The sequence below is a fragment of the Equus przewalskii genome, chromosome 1 (assembly GCF_037783145.1).
Source record: "Equus przewalskii isolate Varuska chromosome 1, EquPr2, whole genome shotgun sequence".
Lineage (NCBI taxonomy): Eukaryota > Metazoa > Chordata > Mammalia > Perissodactyla > Equidae > Equus > Equus przewalskii.
This window is the reverse complement of record NC_091831.1, coordinates 6,762,245-6,779,335: the sequence shown is the minus strand read 5'-3', so window position 1 is coordinate 6,779,335 and position 17,091 is coordinate 6,762,245. Positions and strand designations below refer to the sequence as shown.

At 45.6% G+C, this 17,091-nt stretch overlaps 1 protein-coding gene across 13 annotated transcripts in view; it reads right to left on the bottom strand.

Moving 5' to 3' along the window:
- Window positions 1–17,091, bottom strand: part of C1H10orf90 (chromosome 1 C10orf90 homolog) — a 212,552-nt gene that overhangs the window by 22,815 nt on the left and 172,646 nt on the right. For 8 of the 13 annotated variants that reach the window (XM_070566828.1, XM_070567595.1, XM_008526015.2 and 5 more), the window contains one exon: window positions 2,020–2,307. The exons of 1 other annotated variant lie outside the window; for it this stretch is intronic. In XM_070566828.1, the coding sequence (XP_070422929.1) occupies window positions 2,020–2,307 (288 nt within the window). The remainder of the gene's footprint in view (window positions 1–2,019; window positions 2,308–17,091) is intronic. 4 more of the 13 variants (XM_070566910.1, XM_070567648.1, XM_008526020.2 and 1 more) reach the window with 1 other exon arrangement.

The following is a 17,091-nucleotide window of genomic DNA, read 5'->3' as shown; positions in this document are numbered from 1 at the left end:
ACTGCTCACCCTGGATCCTCTGTGGCCTGGACCAGCTGTCCCATCTCTACTCAAAATCCATCAATGGTCCCTACTTCCTACAAGCCCTACAGACGGACCAGACTTTATGTGGCTTGTTCAGGGTAGATGTTCCAGCTCCAGCTGTCACTTTTGATTCTCTACCAACAACACACTACTTCGAGGTTCTCAGATCATCCTCTCTCATTCTTCTAAGCATTTGCTTCTGTTCTTTCTGGAGGATTTCCCTGTTGCTCCCCCATCCCTGCTTCAGGCCTAACCAACTAGCCCAGATCTCTGTCCCCCAGGACCTCCTCCAGCTAGAATTAATTACGCCCTCCACACACTGTTTCCATTTCTTACTGTGAGCCTTTATTACAACTAGCTCACCCTATGCACAGGGAAGCCACAGTCCCCTTACATCCTTCCCCACCATCTGGCCCATCACCAGATCCAGCAACCCAGACGCAGTCCTGATGTGCCCATCCTCATCAGTGCACAACACAGCTTTGTCCCCTGTATCTTGAAAGTCCCCACCACTGTGGCCCCTCCTCCTCAGTGACATGGTCTGTATTCATCACTGGCTGGGTCTCAGCCCCCTAGACTTGCCCCTCTCTCATCTGTCCTCCATATTGTCCAGGAGACAGTCTCCTTCAAAGCAAATCCAATTAAGCCTCGTCTCCTTCAAGCGTTTGGCCCTGCCTTCAGTCCAGACTCCCTTAATGGGCTTATAAGGATCTTCCAACTTGATTCATGTGACCTTAGACTCATGCTAGCCTCCCCGCCTCGGCGTCCCCTGCACTCTGGCCCCTTGGCCCCCAAATAAGCCACGCTCTTTCCACCAACTCTTTGCTTTGTGTATGTCCTTCCCTCAGTCTGAAACGGTCTTCACCCTTGGCTCTAATCTTTAAACCTCTAATCAGCTTTCAAGTTCCTGCTCAAAATTATTTCCTTGAGGAATATGTCTCTGTCCAGACCCTGCTTGGAGCATCTGGGGCCGTCCTCAGCTTCCTGATAGCTCACCACAGACACAGTTACAATCCCAATGTCTCCAGTACTGGACTGAGAGCACCTGGAGGGCAGGGAGCACCTGGCACACAGTAGATATTTAATAAATGCTTATTTAATGGCACACAGTAGATATTTAATAAATGCTTATTTAATGGCATACAGTAGGTGTTTAATAAATGCTTCTTTAATGTATTAATGAAGGAAGAGCTAGCGATTAACTCGGGTTCCAAGTGAAATTATTTTTATCAATTGCCATAAACATTTTAACTTTTACATCCCAAAGCTCTATAATCTGATATTTTTCTTTCTATCCTTATCGATAGCTCTTTGGGAAAATCTTTAGAGTGATAGGAAAGCTAAATTTTTCCACCCACATCACTGGGCACCACAGGCCCATTTTCTATTCCTCTGTTCTTTTATGGCACAGCACTTACTGCAGGAATAGTAGGGATCAGCCACTTGGCCTCTAGAGAAATGATGGCCTGGTTTGAATTCTTGGTTCCCTCCCTTGTGAGAGGCTGAGATTGGGACCTACCCTGTGGGCACTGTGATGTCTAGTGCACTCATGCTTGTTAAGCATCCATCACACGTGGGGGCCTATGCCCCTCAGCCATTATCCCTGCTAGTCATTTACAGAGGACCACCATCAGCCTAGGAAACCTGCTGCCTTCAGAGCAGCCACAGCAGCATCTCAAACATCCCCTCCCTAGGCCTGAGAATGTGCTATGCCCCTGGGAGTGCCCTTCTTTTCAGCCTCACGTGACACTGGCCTTGTGCACAGTGGGACTGGAATTCCTGACCCACACGGGGCTGCCTTCCTGATGCTTGGGAGGTAGAACCCGCCCACCATTTAAACCTGCTGGACTTGCTTGCTTCTCTGCTCGCACAGTTGGAGAAGGGGCAGCTTCACAAGGTGAGATTGCGCGAACCAGACCCCAGGAAGATACTGTAATGTTTTCCATATGACTATCAAGGACGGACCATCTCAACCCTACCTCCCTCGCTTCTTACCTTTGGGGAACTCTCTTTCTGCCTGAACACCATGGTCTTCCTGTGGAGATGTGCATAAATCTTGCAAGGGGCAAAGAAACCCAGGGACACAGATTCCGGGTTTCGGGAAGCTTTGCTGTTGACTCTCTGCGGCCTCAGAAAGGTCGCTAGACTGACAGCTGTTGCTTGGAGGGCTACAGCCAGGAGGCAGGAAATCTTTAACCAGCTTCTGTTCCACTGGGGGAGCAGACAAAGTCACACGCGTTTCTTGTTGCTTCTTGTTGCTTCCAGAAAATACTTTTGTTTCTACTAAAAATAAAACGAGAGTTGTGCTCAAAACATCTGATGAGCCCACATCTAACGCACTGACTTGTGCACACTTCCCTCTACTCGAGACAGGCCGACAGGCGGCAGCACTGCCTTGGGAGACCTGGAGCCCTCGGTGGCCATAGTGCATGTGCCGTCACAGCTTTCAGCACTTGGTGGTCATTCCTGGTCAGACTTCCCCTGGAGCTCACCCAGGAGCTCCAATTATGTCCACCGGCTGTCACGCATTTGGCTCTAAAGAGACTGCGCTCGCTGGTGCCCATAGGAACTCAAATGACCTTCTGGACAGCAGGCAGTAGACTGGGTGATCTAGAACATTGACTCTGGGGCCAGACGCCTGAGTTCAAATCCCTCCTCCACCACTTAGAAGCTGTCTGGCCTCATCTGCAAAATCGGGGTCTCTCCATAATGAGGTAATAATATTACCATATTATTTATTGTATCTTTTAATTGATTTTTGTAATACATTTATATAGTAAACAATATATTTTATATATTTTACATAATTATATTTTATATAATAAATAACATTTATGCTATTAATATAAATATTAAAATCGAGGTAATACTATAATAAAGTATGATCCATGTATGGTATTTAGCAGTACCTGCTACACAGTAAGCATTTAATACATATCAGTCATCATCATTATTGCAGAAACATTGATGCCAGGTTATCTGCTACAGCAAGTGCAGAGGTAGGTAGCAATTGATCAGGTCACGGTGCACACCTCTAATAAAGCAGGGGATCTAAAATGTGCACAACTTGTTGCCTGTTGCCACATTATAACATCAAAAGTGTGGAAACCACCTTACGTCCAACCATAGGGGACTAGTAAGTCAATTATGGTACATCCGTGCTTTGTAGCAGTGAAAAAGAGTGAGGCAGCTGCTCTGTGTAGACATGGAATAATCTCTACGATACAATTTTAAGTGAACAAAGCAAAATGCTTGTGTCAGGTCTGCTTCCCCAGTAAATGCTCACGTGCCCAGAATATCTCTCGAAGGACCCAGAAGATGCTGGAAACTTCGGGAGAGGGGCATGCAAGACAGGAACGGGGGGTAGTAGAGAGACTTTCTTTTCACCGTTTGTTTTATATTCTTTGTTTTACTTTCTTTATTCTTTTGGAATACTTTACTAATTTTTAAAAGTTATTCATTTTAAATAAGGCAGGGACTATCCGCCAGGCATTATTTCCTCCCTGTGTTGATGCCACTAAGTAGAAGGGCCCCACCTGGGGAGAGAGCCAGGCTGCCAGTGGGATGCGTGCAAACCTTCTGTGTACTAGGGCAGGAGAAAGTCCTGGGAACCACTGGAATAATAGATTCTTGGAAGATTCTCGCTACCTTTTCTCAAATGTCTTATGCACAAAAAGGAAATGAGCCTATGACTACCTGGCGCTAATTAGAACAGTGACCTCTCTTAAAATATCTCGGTTGTCTGCAGTTCATTCCAGCCCCTCTGTCCCCGAGTCCTGGTGTCCCAGGCAATGGGAAGAGGCTGAGTGTGGTGAGGCCGTGCAGGGCAGTGGGAAGACAGAGAATACAGAAGCTCCCCTCAATGTGAGTTCTGGCTGTGGCATCTGAGGCAGATGAGTCAACAAGGGCATAAACCCAGCTTTCCACGTTCTTATGAACAAACAAAATGTAGGTAAAGGGCCTATTTGGTCCCAGGGCTTGAAACACAGGGAGCACTAAAAAAATGGCGGTTGTTATCAGTCCTTGTCATCTGGAGAGGGGACATGGCCTCCCAAGGTAAAGCTGATCTTTGCTAATTTGTACAGAAAAACCTTTCTAAACTTTTATTTCAAAAACTGTCAATTCTGTTTAAGTATAAAATATCACAAGCAAAAAAGGCCTAAAGTAGTTCTTCCTTTCTACGTTGCTTCCTTTTATTAGAATCTCCCTTAAAGAATCAAAAATCAAATTAATTATCAGTGACGCAGTCTCAGCCTGCTAGTTCTACCCTGGTGTTATGCTCTTTAGGTGAATGTATTTATTTACAGACTCACGGAGATCTAACTATCTATCCATCTACTTACCTACCCACCTATCAATTATCTCTCTCTCTACCTGATTTAATGTAAATTCTTGCGTGAATGATTCTGTGCAAGTCAGAGATTCCACTGGTGACTTGAAAGAGTTAAAACTACTCTAGGAAAGTGGAATGCAGTTGGTGTACAGAAGAAAGGAAAAACATGCAGCCAAAGAAGGACTTTTCTGACAACTTATTGATCAGATCTCTTTGTGTGGATTCTGGAAAGAACAATCAGCAGCGAGGAAGGGTCCTCAGGCAGGCCGGCCTTCTCCAGGAAGGGCAGAGGCATCCTCTTGCTTTCCCATCCGCTCAGCAGGCAGGTTAGACTTAAGAGTTCTCTATTCATGCCCCCAATTTTAGACCATATCACCTTGGTGAAGACCCATTGCCACCGCAGGCTCTGCCCGCCTAAAGAGAAGTGCGGATAAAGCAGCAGCCTCTGCCAGACATTCCTATCACTTGGGCTGAAGCCCAAAGCCTGAGACCTGGAGGGGCCGGGGCTCTGCAGCCTTCCTTCAACTACTGACAGTCCCTCTCTTCCCTTTTTTCAAATGCATTACCCTATTGGTTGATACTCTATAGCTCAGCTATCCAGCAAACTCACCTATCCAGAACTGAACTATGCAACGGGAGGTGAGTGAAAACCAGCAAAAACATCCTGCCCAACAGTCACAAATTCCTTCTGTTAAACTCACACCCTTGGCTCAGAGAAGAGCTTCTTGGACCATTTTACAGTGCCCACTTATGCTTTTCTCAAGCTCGTTTTATTGCGAAATGTATTACATTTATTATTTGAAGATGTTCATCAGAGCACCCAGGAACTCTCCTAGACTAAGAAGCAAACATTCCCTGGACTTCTGGCGTCATTTCTGAGCCTCTTCTGGATCACACTTCACTCAGCTAGAACCTGAATTTCACGGTATTCAATTCACTGCTTTGTCGATAAATGTCCTAGTTATGTAGGTATCAACAAACAATATATTTTTAATACCAAAAATCTGAATAGCAAGCACAAAGCCAGCTGTTGTAAGGTAAAGACATCATGGCATCTGTTAGACAAAAGCTTCCAGGGGCAGAGAGTTTAGCAGATGGCTGGGCCACAGCTTCCCCAGCAGCTGATGGGATACGATTCTGGGGAAGGTAGTGGTCAGTCAGGAATGCGTCCTGAAAACAAGGGCTGACCATTCAGGGCATCACGCAGAACGGGCTGGCAGGAATAGGATCGGGGTAGTGGGCTGCTCTGACTTTTCTGGTCCTGACCTCACTGCGTCCAGCTGCGGGCCTTAGGGAGAAGGCACAGCAGGACACTTCTCTGCAGTGAAAGTGGGCCCTGAGAGACCAGGTGCAGGGCAGGAAGGGGTGAGCAGAGACCCTGTCGACACAGCATCAAGACCAGCTGAGAAGAGACACAGATCTGGGCCGGGCAAGGGCACCACCAGCCCATGCAGGTCCTTTGTACAAAATGAGAAGAAGGCGCCCCTTCCCCCAAGACGTTTTACCTCCATTGGCCAGAAAATGTCATAATGGACCAATTTGATAAAATAAGATACTTTACTGCTTCTTTCCAAATATTAAGGTGATAAATAATCTTTTGTGTTCTTAGATGAGCCCCTATTGAGCCACCAGCCCGCCACTGGAACACAATTCTACTAACTGTGGCAATTTGGCTCACAATAGGAAATTGGACAGTGGAGAGTTGTTGCTAAGGAGAGGCACCAGCACAGCGGCCAGACTCTGTCAGTGAAATTTCAAAGGAAGAGCAAGAAAACCATGAAACGTAGACCCATGAGCCCAGCATGGCTGTTTAGGGACATTTAATAGCCTGAGGCAGGTAAGTCACATACAGAACACATTTTAGAATCATTTATCTCAAAATTAGTTTAAAATTTGTTACAGGTGTTTTGGTGTTGAAGGTGAATCTTCAGCTGTCTAGAAGGATCCTCTAAGTGCTGCACGCTTTCCTGCCTTCTGAAAATAGACCAAAACCAGCCATGCAACCACAGAGACATTCTGAACAAAGCAGGCTTCCTTGAGTCCAAAGCACACATTTTCTCCCACATTTTCATGTTCCTGGTGGTGATATTTTCTCCCCTCAAAAGCTGGAGCATCTTACAACTGACTGTGTCTTAGAAGTACTGTACCTGAAGCTTGTGCCAATGTTTCTGAGTCACTGATATAAACATCAGTTTCTCAACTCAGCTACAGGGCAGGCCTCAGGATCTCCTGAAGGCCACTACCTTAAGCAGCCCAAGACTGCCCCCACCCATCACCACCTTCTCAAAGCTCTTGTGTCTGCGTTTTATGTATAGTTTACCAATCTCACCTTCCTCCCTCACCTGTGGGCTCTCCTCCAGCAAACCCCATCACAACAGCATCCAAATGGAAGCCAAAGAAGTGAGTTTGATAAGATGTGTGGCAATCAAAGAAAAGCCACCCTGAATGGCACCTCGGGGTGAATCACAGACCCCCCTCACTTTAGGCAGGACTTGCTCTCCCCAGTTTTGGCACTGGGCTGCCAGAGGCTGCTGCAGAGGGGAAAGGCAGGGCATTCTTTGCTCAATGCATGCTAATTCACGGACAAAGAGACCACCACAGACAAAGGAAGATGCAGTAATCCTGGGCACTCGATACACACCCAACTTCTCCAGCAAGTGCTGTTGGCTTTATTTCTTTCCTTTCTCAGGAAAGAGAAAACCTCAAACCACCTCCAATTACAATACATGGAAGAGGAAGTAAAAGAAAGTAGAGTTAGTTGCTGGCCCATGAGAAACAACTGAGGGAGAAAACAAAGAAGAAGCCTTTTACAATGGACGAGGCTGGTAGGTGTTTTCTCTGCTTTGTTACTGGCCAAGGCTTCATCTTTTGGCTGCAGGTTAAAATTTGATTTCCTCATGTGGAAATCGGTCTCCATTTGGTACCTTGTATTCACCCAACCCAGACTTCTGTTTAAAATCAGTGGATAATCCTTTCGGCATATTTCTGTTAAATTTCTGTACAGAGATGTTGCAGCCAAGGAAGGGGATCAGGAAGCGGGGAGAGGGGAACGACAGGCAGCAAATGGGACAGACGGCTCCTGGCAGAGAGGATCTGGAGCAGCGAGCTGTGTTTGGGATGTGCAAGTCCCAGAGCCAATCCATACAGCAGGAGCAGAGCTGGAGCCGGCGCCTCTGGGAAGAGGAAGGAGAGAGAAGAAACGGGAGCCCCGAGAACAGACTGCAACCGCAAAATCCAACGGCAAGGATGAAGGGGCATCCAGAGACAGCTGGGTCAGAGGAAACCCAGGAGTGAGTCCTTTCCTTTCCAGGAAACAAGACTTCCTGCCTGTGCCCGCACTTCCTAGACAGTAAACAGGTTGCTTCTGCTATGCATGCCAAACATCAGAACCTCGTCTCTCCCTGAAGAAGTGGACTTAACTGGGGAGACGGGAGATGGCCAAGAAATAAAACTGACTTGTAAAAAGCAGTGTGAGGAGCTATTGATCTATGAAAGGAGCCTTCCCTTTTTGGAACACCAGGAGGATGGTGGGGGAGGGGAGAACTGACGTTAGGATGTCAACATGGTGTTAGGACACAAACATGCAAGCCCAGGGAGCAGAAGAACTCTGCGCATTCAGAGAAAAAAGGAAAAATGCAGTATATTCATTATTATTGTCCTAAGGTCACGTTTCAAGATACCCCGTGGGGAATTGTGCACACAACTCTCATTTACCGTTAGGGCTCAGACATGCAGTTGCTGCAAAGAGGAATACATGTTATCCCCTCTCCCCTAGAGAACATCTAGAAAGGACACTAGAAAACTGGGCAAAGCTGTTTTTCCAATTATGTCATAATCCTAGAGGTCTTAAGACTGATGAACAAGTTTCAAAACACACAAAAAGTATTTAGAAGGCAGAAATAAAACACACACATGCGCATACACACACGCCTGTCTGTTTTCTAATAACATGATTATCTTGACAACATTGCAAGTGATGACAAGAGACACAAGTTCCAGTTAATCATTAGATTCCACCTTTCTACCTCACACTCAGGACACAGAGCCCCAGGTTATTGGTTTTCCCATAATCCTTTATCCCAAAGCATTAGTCAGATTCCCGAAGCACTGAAAAATAACATTTTAAGCTTTTCTCAAAACTTTTTGCTAAAGTTTCCAAAAGCGAGCATTTGAGGTGATAATGTTTTCATTAAGGCATATTTCCTTTAAAAAACTTTTTCTAGGGGCTGGCCCCGTGGCTGAGTGGTTAAGTTCGCGCGCTCCGCTGCAGGCGGCCCAGTGTTTCGTTAGTTCGAATCCTGGGCGTGGACATGGCACTGCTCATCAGACCATGCTGAGGCAGCGTCCCACATGCCACAACTAGAAGAACCCACAACGAAGAATACAGAACTATGTACCGGGGGGCTTTGGGGAGAAAAAGGAAAAAATAAAAATCTTTAAAAAACTTTTTCTAAATTATAAGAGCAGTAAATAATTACTGTCAAATTTGAAATATAGGGAAGTATACCAAAAAATTTAAATCTCTGACAATCTGTCACTCGCCACAATGTTCACAGTGATTTTCTCTGGGAGGTGTGGCACATTTCGAGTAGAGTAACACGTGGCTTTTCCCCTTTATTTCCATCATTCCCATTTTGAATACAGCTTACAACCAGACAAGATCACCTCTTCCACACCGGTGATACATAAAAGCTCAGTTCGTTAACGTACTATTGTCTGGGAACGTTTATTGCTCTTGATGGCCACTCTTTCCATTTTGCTGGATAACTCTGGCCAGCTTTCATCTCTCCTCTTGCTTTTCCTGGTGCTCTGACAATTACCAAGCAGGTAATGCTGCACGTTAAAAAATTGATTAAAAAAAAAATCAGACTGACATGCCAGGTGTCAAAGGGAGGAGCAGAGGAGACTCTGAGTCAAGGCTCCTGTGGCATAAAATGCCTGCTCAGGGCAGCTCTAGAGTCATTATGTGTGTGTGTGTGTGGTCGGGGTAGGGGGTTGAGGGGTAGGGGGTCCAGGTCAGACTTTACTCTATCACCCTCGCCTGAGTTTTCAGTACTCCAGGATGAGAACACAGGGTTTGTTGTTGGGCTCTACTGCTCTTTCAGAGAAATTGCGTGACCTCTTGATCTTCAATAACTACTGAGTACTGACTATGTGCCAGGCACTGTTACAGGGCACTTGGGATGCAGCAGTGAGAACAGGAACATTCCTGCCCTCGTGCCAAGGACCATCCACTCTTATAGCCAGTGACCATCACCTCCATTCCTATAGTCAATGACCATCACTTCTACTCCCACAGCCAATGACCATCACCTCCACTCCAGCCCCCACTTCTACACCACATTCCATACCTATACCTAGAATGTATCCATACCAGGAGCTGCTTCTCTGAGCTAGTAAATTAAAACCTTCTACTCTCTAACTACATCCACTAACTCTTCCTGCTCACAAAATGCTACTCTCTCCATGCCCTTCATTCATCATCAGTGAGACCTTAAGTCCCCACTGTCTGTGGCAGACATGGTTAGTTGCCTACCCAATATCCATTCTTGTCTGTTTTTCTTAGAGAATCTTCATTGTGTTCAAGATGGCAATGGACCCAGCTAAAACCAACATTGTCATAGACTATTGCTCTGGCAAGTGAGATGTTAGCAGAAGTCCTTTGGGAGAACTTCTGGGAAGGTCTTGAAAGGAGATATTCCAGCTGGTATTCACTGTGGATGTGGATGTGATGGCTGGAGTCCTGGGACTACCCTATGAGCATGCCTTTGAGGGTCATACCTGAAGGAAAGTAGAGTTCAAAAGCAGAAGCCTGGGCTCTTTTTCTATTTTTTTAAAGATTGGCCCTGAGCTAACATCTGTTGGCAGTGTTCCTCTTCTTTTTTCCTTCTCCCCAAAGCCTCCCCTGCCCAGTACATGGTTGTATATTCTGGTTGTAGGTCTTCTAGTTGAGCCATGTGGGACGCCACCTCAACATGGCTTGACGAGTGGTGCTAGGTCCACACCCAGGATCCCAGCGTGCAAACTTAACCACTCAGCCACAGGGCCGGCCCCCAAAAGCCTGCATTCTTAAAGACATTGAGGCCTGCCATACCTGCCCCAGATTGCCCACCTCTGGATTTCTTTTAAAACAAAAATAAAACCTAGCATTTTCAAGCCGATAGTTTTAGGATGTGTAGTTACTCAAAACTAAACACAAGTACCAATTGACATAACCCTCGTCTATCAAGCTATGGGTCTGGATCGGCTAGGTGAGTGGCAACATGCTCCAGATCACAAGGAGGGCCTGTTAAAACCCAGAATTGGGGCCCAGTTCCAGAGTTTCCAATTCAGTAGACCCCAAGCGGGGCCCCAAAATGTGCATTTCTGAGTTCCCATGTGGTACTGGGGCTGCTGTTCTGGAACCACGCTGAGAACCACTAGGTTAGGTTATAATGTAGTAAGGAACAAAAACAAACTGTTGTGGGTCAGCACCTTGCTACTAAAAATATGATTTACAAACACCAGCACCAACAATACCTAGGAACTGGTTAGAGACGCAGTGTCTCAGACCCCACTTCTGACCTACTAGATCAGAGCCTGCGTTGGAACCAATTCCCAGGTGGGCGCAGCACAAGTGACACGCTCAGTGTCAGCCCCAACAGGCTCGGCTCATCACAGTACTCAGGAAGGCAGATGGAGGCTCCACCTAGACATCCACTTCCATGACCACTGAGGCTGGGACAAAGGAATGCAAATAGTCTGCATTGGCCCTTGGGGCTTCCATTTGCAAGCCCTCCAACCACTCGGAGTTTCATTGGCCAAAGTATAACACCAAAGTGGAGAAATGTGCAATCCTGCCCTGTGCGCATAAGGAGAACAAGAATGTGAGGGGCCGACCCCGTGGCCGAGGGGTTAAGTTCGTGCGGTCCACTGCAGTGGCCCAGGGTTTCGCTGGTTTGGATCCTGGGCGCGGACATGGCACCGCTTGTCAGACCACGTTGAGGTGGCATCCCACATGCCACAACTAGAAGGACCTGCAACTAAGATATACAACTATGTACCGGGGGGATTTGGGGAGATAAAGCAGGAAAAAAAAAAAAAAAGATTGGCAACAGTTGTTAGCTCAGGTGCCAATCTTTAAAAGAGAAAAAAAGAATGTGAAAGAACGGTCCTAAAGATGCCCAGGTCAGCCTCCTGGTTGCCCAGCCTCTCCTATCCGTTCAACTACTCTCAGACTAGGGACTAAGGACATTTAAAGAGGTGTAAGTACAAATGATGTAAGCCCTAGAACAAAGATACAAACTTTCCTAATACCAAAAAAAAAAATTGTAAGTAAAAAAGCAAAAACCATATATCCTAGAGATGGAGAAATACAGCAAATATAACAAAATACAAGTAATTATAAAATTATGACAAAGTTGGCACCAAACATCAGTCATATCAATAAATGCAAATGGGCTTAAGTTGCCTATTAAAAGAAAAAGACTTCCAACGCAGCTTACAAAACAAGGGAACTTTGGCAATGCCCCATAGAACCTCACACGAGTTTACCCTTAGGCCAGAAATGCTCCCACTCAGAATCGACTCTAGAAGGCTCATGAGATGGCCTGCAGACCTTGCCTGCATCACCAGCCTCTTGTCCTCTGTCCAGAAGCAAGCCAAGAGCAAAAAGCTCAGATCTGAGGACGAGGCCTCAGGCCCTGCGCTAGAATGGACGGTCAGATCAGGGGTAGATCCCCCCAAAAGCCAATTCTGACTCTGGCAGTGAACTGAGGGTGTCGTCACCTGTCCCGAGAAGTCCAAATGGCCAGACACTGAATGAATCTGACGTGTGGGAGCTGCTGACGGACCCCAGCAGGGTCTTCTAGCCCATAAATGTGTCAAAATGACGTAGAAAAGACCATTTTGAAAGCCAAAGGGCGGCAAAACCCAAAATGTGTATCTCTGAGGATACCGACACTTCCAGGCAATTCAGGGAGGCCTTCAGCTAAATCAGCGAGGGAGGCTCTTCCAGATTAAGGCCTTAACGCCCTTCAACTGATCTGGTATGAACCCTGGGCAGTCCACGCACAGGCAGATCCCGACATTCCTGAACTTTAGAACCATGCCCCCTACAGCTTCCATACTTTGATGCGAATGTTGGCACATCAGCCACAAACATAAGCCTCCAGGCCTTCAGCATGAGCATAGCCATCATTCCTGTTTGCACTGCTTATTTTCTGGCAATAATTTGAGTATATACCGCATTCCCCTCTTTTGACAAAGATGAGTAGAAAATGGGCATATGAACCTGCTTGGGACCCATCTAATGCAATGAAGATGAAGACGAAAATCATCAGGGTCAGAAGAACTAAATCTTTAGCCCTAACTCAGTGGTCACTGGACTTAAGGCAGAAACTGGTTGATTTCTTGCTGAGTTGTGAAGGAAATGAACAAAATTAAAGGGCCAATATGAAGTGCTTAATATACTCAATACATAGGAGCAAAGACTGGGCCTAAAGTGTGAGATATAAAATCAGGGATTGTTTAATACTGCTGAGGGCTCTGATCACAGCAGCCCCTTTCCCAACGTTTTCCAGCACATAGTCAGCTTCCACGCATGTTTGCAGGACGTAGCTGTAAGGAATCCCTCATTTTGGTGCTTTGTAGGGCTGGAGCCAGGAAGGAGACAGGCTTGCGTGACACACAATACCTCTACTTCCTGCCTCTCCCCATCAGTCGCGTCCCTCCCTCCATTCCCAGTCACACCCTCGCTTCCATTACAAGATCTGCAAACCCCATTTGGGGAAGATATAAATACCCCGGAGGACTTTGGGTCAGAAAAGGAAGTGAATTCCAAGACTGTAGGATTCCCATGGAAAAGGCTCTGGGTTCTACTTCTCAGGACTGTTGGGACCGCTGGAAACACTTCCTTGCCTGGCTGACATCATTTTTCTGGTTTTCTCAGACGTTTTTTACAAACCTCAATCATGTCAACCCAAACTCAACGGGAAACACGTGGCCCTGTGTGCATCTCCTTCTAAGAATGCTGTGCCCTTTGAAGAACTATTTTTGAAAATCAGAATTGGAGAGACTCTCCAGGGCCTCTGAAGAGAAGCACATACTGCGTGAAAACAGTAACGAAGAATAAATCTTGCAGCCAAAAGCCTGACTCAGGGCCGGCCAGACCTCAGTCAATACACAGAGAGTAAGACGCTGACGCGGGGGATGGTGGGGGGAGGCTCTGCCTGCATCTCCCAGGACCACGAGGCTTCCACACTTTAGGTCTTCTCATTCTCGCTCCCATCCACCATCTCCCAATGAGATAAACAGGTGGTGTTGTACCAGACAAATGCTCCGCTTTCCCATCATTCCCATTTAATGTGGACTACCTGGGTTATTTATCTCTCATCCCTGAGAGTAATTCATAAGAAACAAAACATATTTAGTTTATGGGTTTGCCCCGAGAGACCACTTAGGTACGGAAAAGTGGAAATATGTTTAACTGTTTTTTAAATGCTACAGTGAGTATTTGGGTCTAGTAAAAGCATTTCCCTTATGCCCAAAAGAGGGGAGGGATTTCTTTATGAAAATAAACTTATCACTGTCTTATTGAAAATTATCATTTTGAAACAATGTGGAAAAGGCAAAATCACTAAAAATTACAATCTTTTTCTGAATTGACGTCTAATATATGAGCCTGGGGAAAGGGGAGAGGTCTCATGTACTTTTACTCTTTCTGCTTCTCTCATGTTGACTATGGGAGGAAACACTTCCTTCTCACAATTTTAAATGTTCTGTTAATACAGCCAAGCATCGTTTTATAGAAACTTGCACCGCTGGCAGTGAATTATACAGAACAACTGTAGGATGTGCACTTTTTTTTGCCTATACCAACCTACCTCCCCCTTTTTTTTTCTCAGTCAGAATATCCAACATATTCTTAAATTTCAAAACAATAGGAAAAAAAGGTAGTTGACTAGAGGTTTAAATGTCCAGTGACAACCAGACACCACAATCAAGTTTCCCCAAGCTTCTCTTAGGAAGGGAAGTCACCCCGCTGCACCCCCTCCGGTTTTATCCAGCTCCTGCACACCTTGGGCCATCTTTGTTTCTCATCTCGATGCCTTTCAAAGAAATCTTTTGGGTCAAGCAGCAGAGTAAGTACAGCACCCTTTAAAAGCGTGTTTTTAGGCAGCTAGTCTTTAGATTGCATTGCTATGTGTCAATTTGTTTAAGAAAAATGCTTATTAAAATGGTTATTGTTAACATCCTACATGTTTGCGTTAGAGGAAGCCGGGTAAGAGGTACAAGGAAACTCTTTGTACTATTTTTGCACCATTTCTATAAGTCTAAAATTAGTTCAAACTTGAATGTTTTTAAAAAATGGTCATTCGTGATAGGTTTAAAAAAAAACTCAGAGTAGCAGCGTTTCATATAGCCAAAAGTCACTTCTCAGTAACTCTGTAATATGACTCACTGTCTCTGTATTTGTTGATTCACAAGAAATGGAATAAACACGTTTATAAAATCCTGTACTATATTTATTAAAACTTCCTGCTGCATCTCAGCACAGTTTACATTTTCCATCAATCTGGTGGTGAGTAGAGACGGGTCATTGGCTACTCAGAACCCCACCAAGGTCAGCTCCACTGACCAGGCACCTGTACAATCCATCAGAGAGAGCATGGCACGAATTCTCCCAGGATGGCCAAGTTTGCAACATGACATCATTTCAGAAAGACAGAAGACATTTGAAGTATAAATGACAGAAAGAATTTGGAATATAAGTAGATCTGGGGTCTACTTCTGCCTGATTCTGCCTCCCATCAACTGTCTGTGCACAGGTCACCCAGCCCATCTGGCCTCGGGTTACTCAGCTCTACAATGGGATAATAACCATTCTGCTCCATGCGGAGGGAATGGGATAACGTGAAAACTCAAAAAGAATGATGCACCATGCAAAGGTGAGCCTTTGTTATGGTTTAATCCACAGATGGTCCATATCTAAGACACGACTTTAAAAATATGACCCTTAAGTGATAGAGAGACTTTGTCCTTTGTTTACAATCTAGGAAAAGATATACACACAAGGAGACAGAGAAAGGCAGGAAGACAGTTTGCTGAATCCTTGACCATGTGCCAGCCCTGTGTCCAGAGTCTGCCATTTCCTGCCCATTTTGTCAGACTTACTGGATGAAGGCTAGTGGGTTAGTTTTTGTGGCCATCTTACGTGGTAGAACAAGAGCTCTCCTTTGGGTGGGGCAAACCAAGCCATCTTCCTGGACCTGGGGAAGCTCTGGGGAGGGGGTTCTGCTCTCCACCCCCACTGGCCTCAATCTGTTCCTGGAATGTGCCATTCCCTCCTTGTGTCATGGCAGGGGCATTTCTGCTGGGAGCAGGTGGGAGAGAAGGATGTGGAGCACCTGCAGAGGCTGGAGGAGATCCGAGACCCTCAGGTGAACTTCAAATGCAAAAACAGGGCTGAAAGGGGCACCACTGGCCCCTGCCCCTCCGCAGCTTTCCTTTAACCCTCCTCACCTTCAGCTGCCCTGACCACTTCAGTCAGATTCAGCTGGATACAAATATCTGCAGTAGAGTGAGGGGTAGGGGGAGAGGAGCACGCAGTGAGATTCGTGCCAAACCTCCACCGAACTCCAGGCACGGAGGAGCAACAAACACAGACAGTCTTCCAAGGTCAACGCATACCTAGAAACATTCAGAATTTCTCAGAAAAGTCCACTTGCAATGGGACAAGCTCTGGGGTCACACAGGTATGCCCTGGCATTGAGGAAGAGAATGCAATGAGAATCAGCAACACACGGAGTTTCCCAAGAAGTGGAGCCCACCCTGCTCAGATCTGGGGGCTTCAGGTGGGCCAGAGAATATGTATCTGGGGGTGGAACTCCAAAGGGACCTGATGATTCAATCCCAGCTCATCCTGAGTGGGGTCTGACTTGGGCAGGACCCACCCCCACAAGAATGCAGCTACCGATGTGCGCGGCACTGAGGCCTCCCTGTGGCCACGGGCCGGCTGTTATTTACACACTTGGGATGATTCTTCTCCTCCATGAAGATGCCTTTCTCCCATTAAGGCTAATGGGAGTCATGTGGCTGAACTGAAGGCATTTCATTTTCCAGATTTTCTGAAAATAAAATACGGAGAAGGAAAACATATGTATTGTTTTCTATTTGGGGTTGTAAAACCACAAACCAAAATGAACCAGAGAGATTCAGCATCCTAGAAATCTAGTACCTTCTTGATTATAATAACAGACAGGTTATCTGTCATTTCATAGGTTTAGATGTGGGATAATCTGAAATCCTGTTCAATTTATGATATAAGTTTAAGTAATGCCCTTTTTATCCCTTGAAAAATACATCCCATCTTTTCTTTGATGATCAGAATACTGAAAGGTTTTAAGTAGCTAGTAGACTATGGCATGGTCCTGTATTATGGTTCAAAATAGCTGTATTCCAGAAAAATTTACTGTAAAGGAAATTACTAAAAAGAGAATTTTGTTTTCCTAATGACTTTCAATATTCACCTGTAATTACGTACGGCAAGGATTAAAAATATATCTCTTGGATATAATAAAATCACACTTAAAAACAAAAACATCCTTTTAAGGTACATGTTTAAAGAAAAAGCAATGATAAAATGTTAATACCATTCAAAATACTGACAGCACCATAGGGCAAACTCAAAATGTCACAAAACAACAACACTGAAAATGAACTTCTGGTCTACCTCATCCCCGTATGCATAGTGT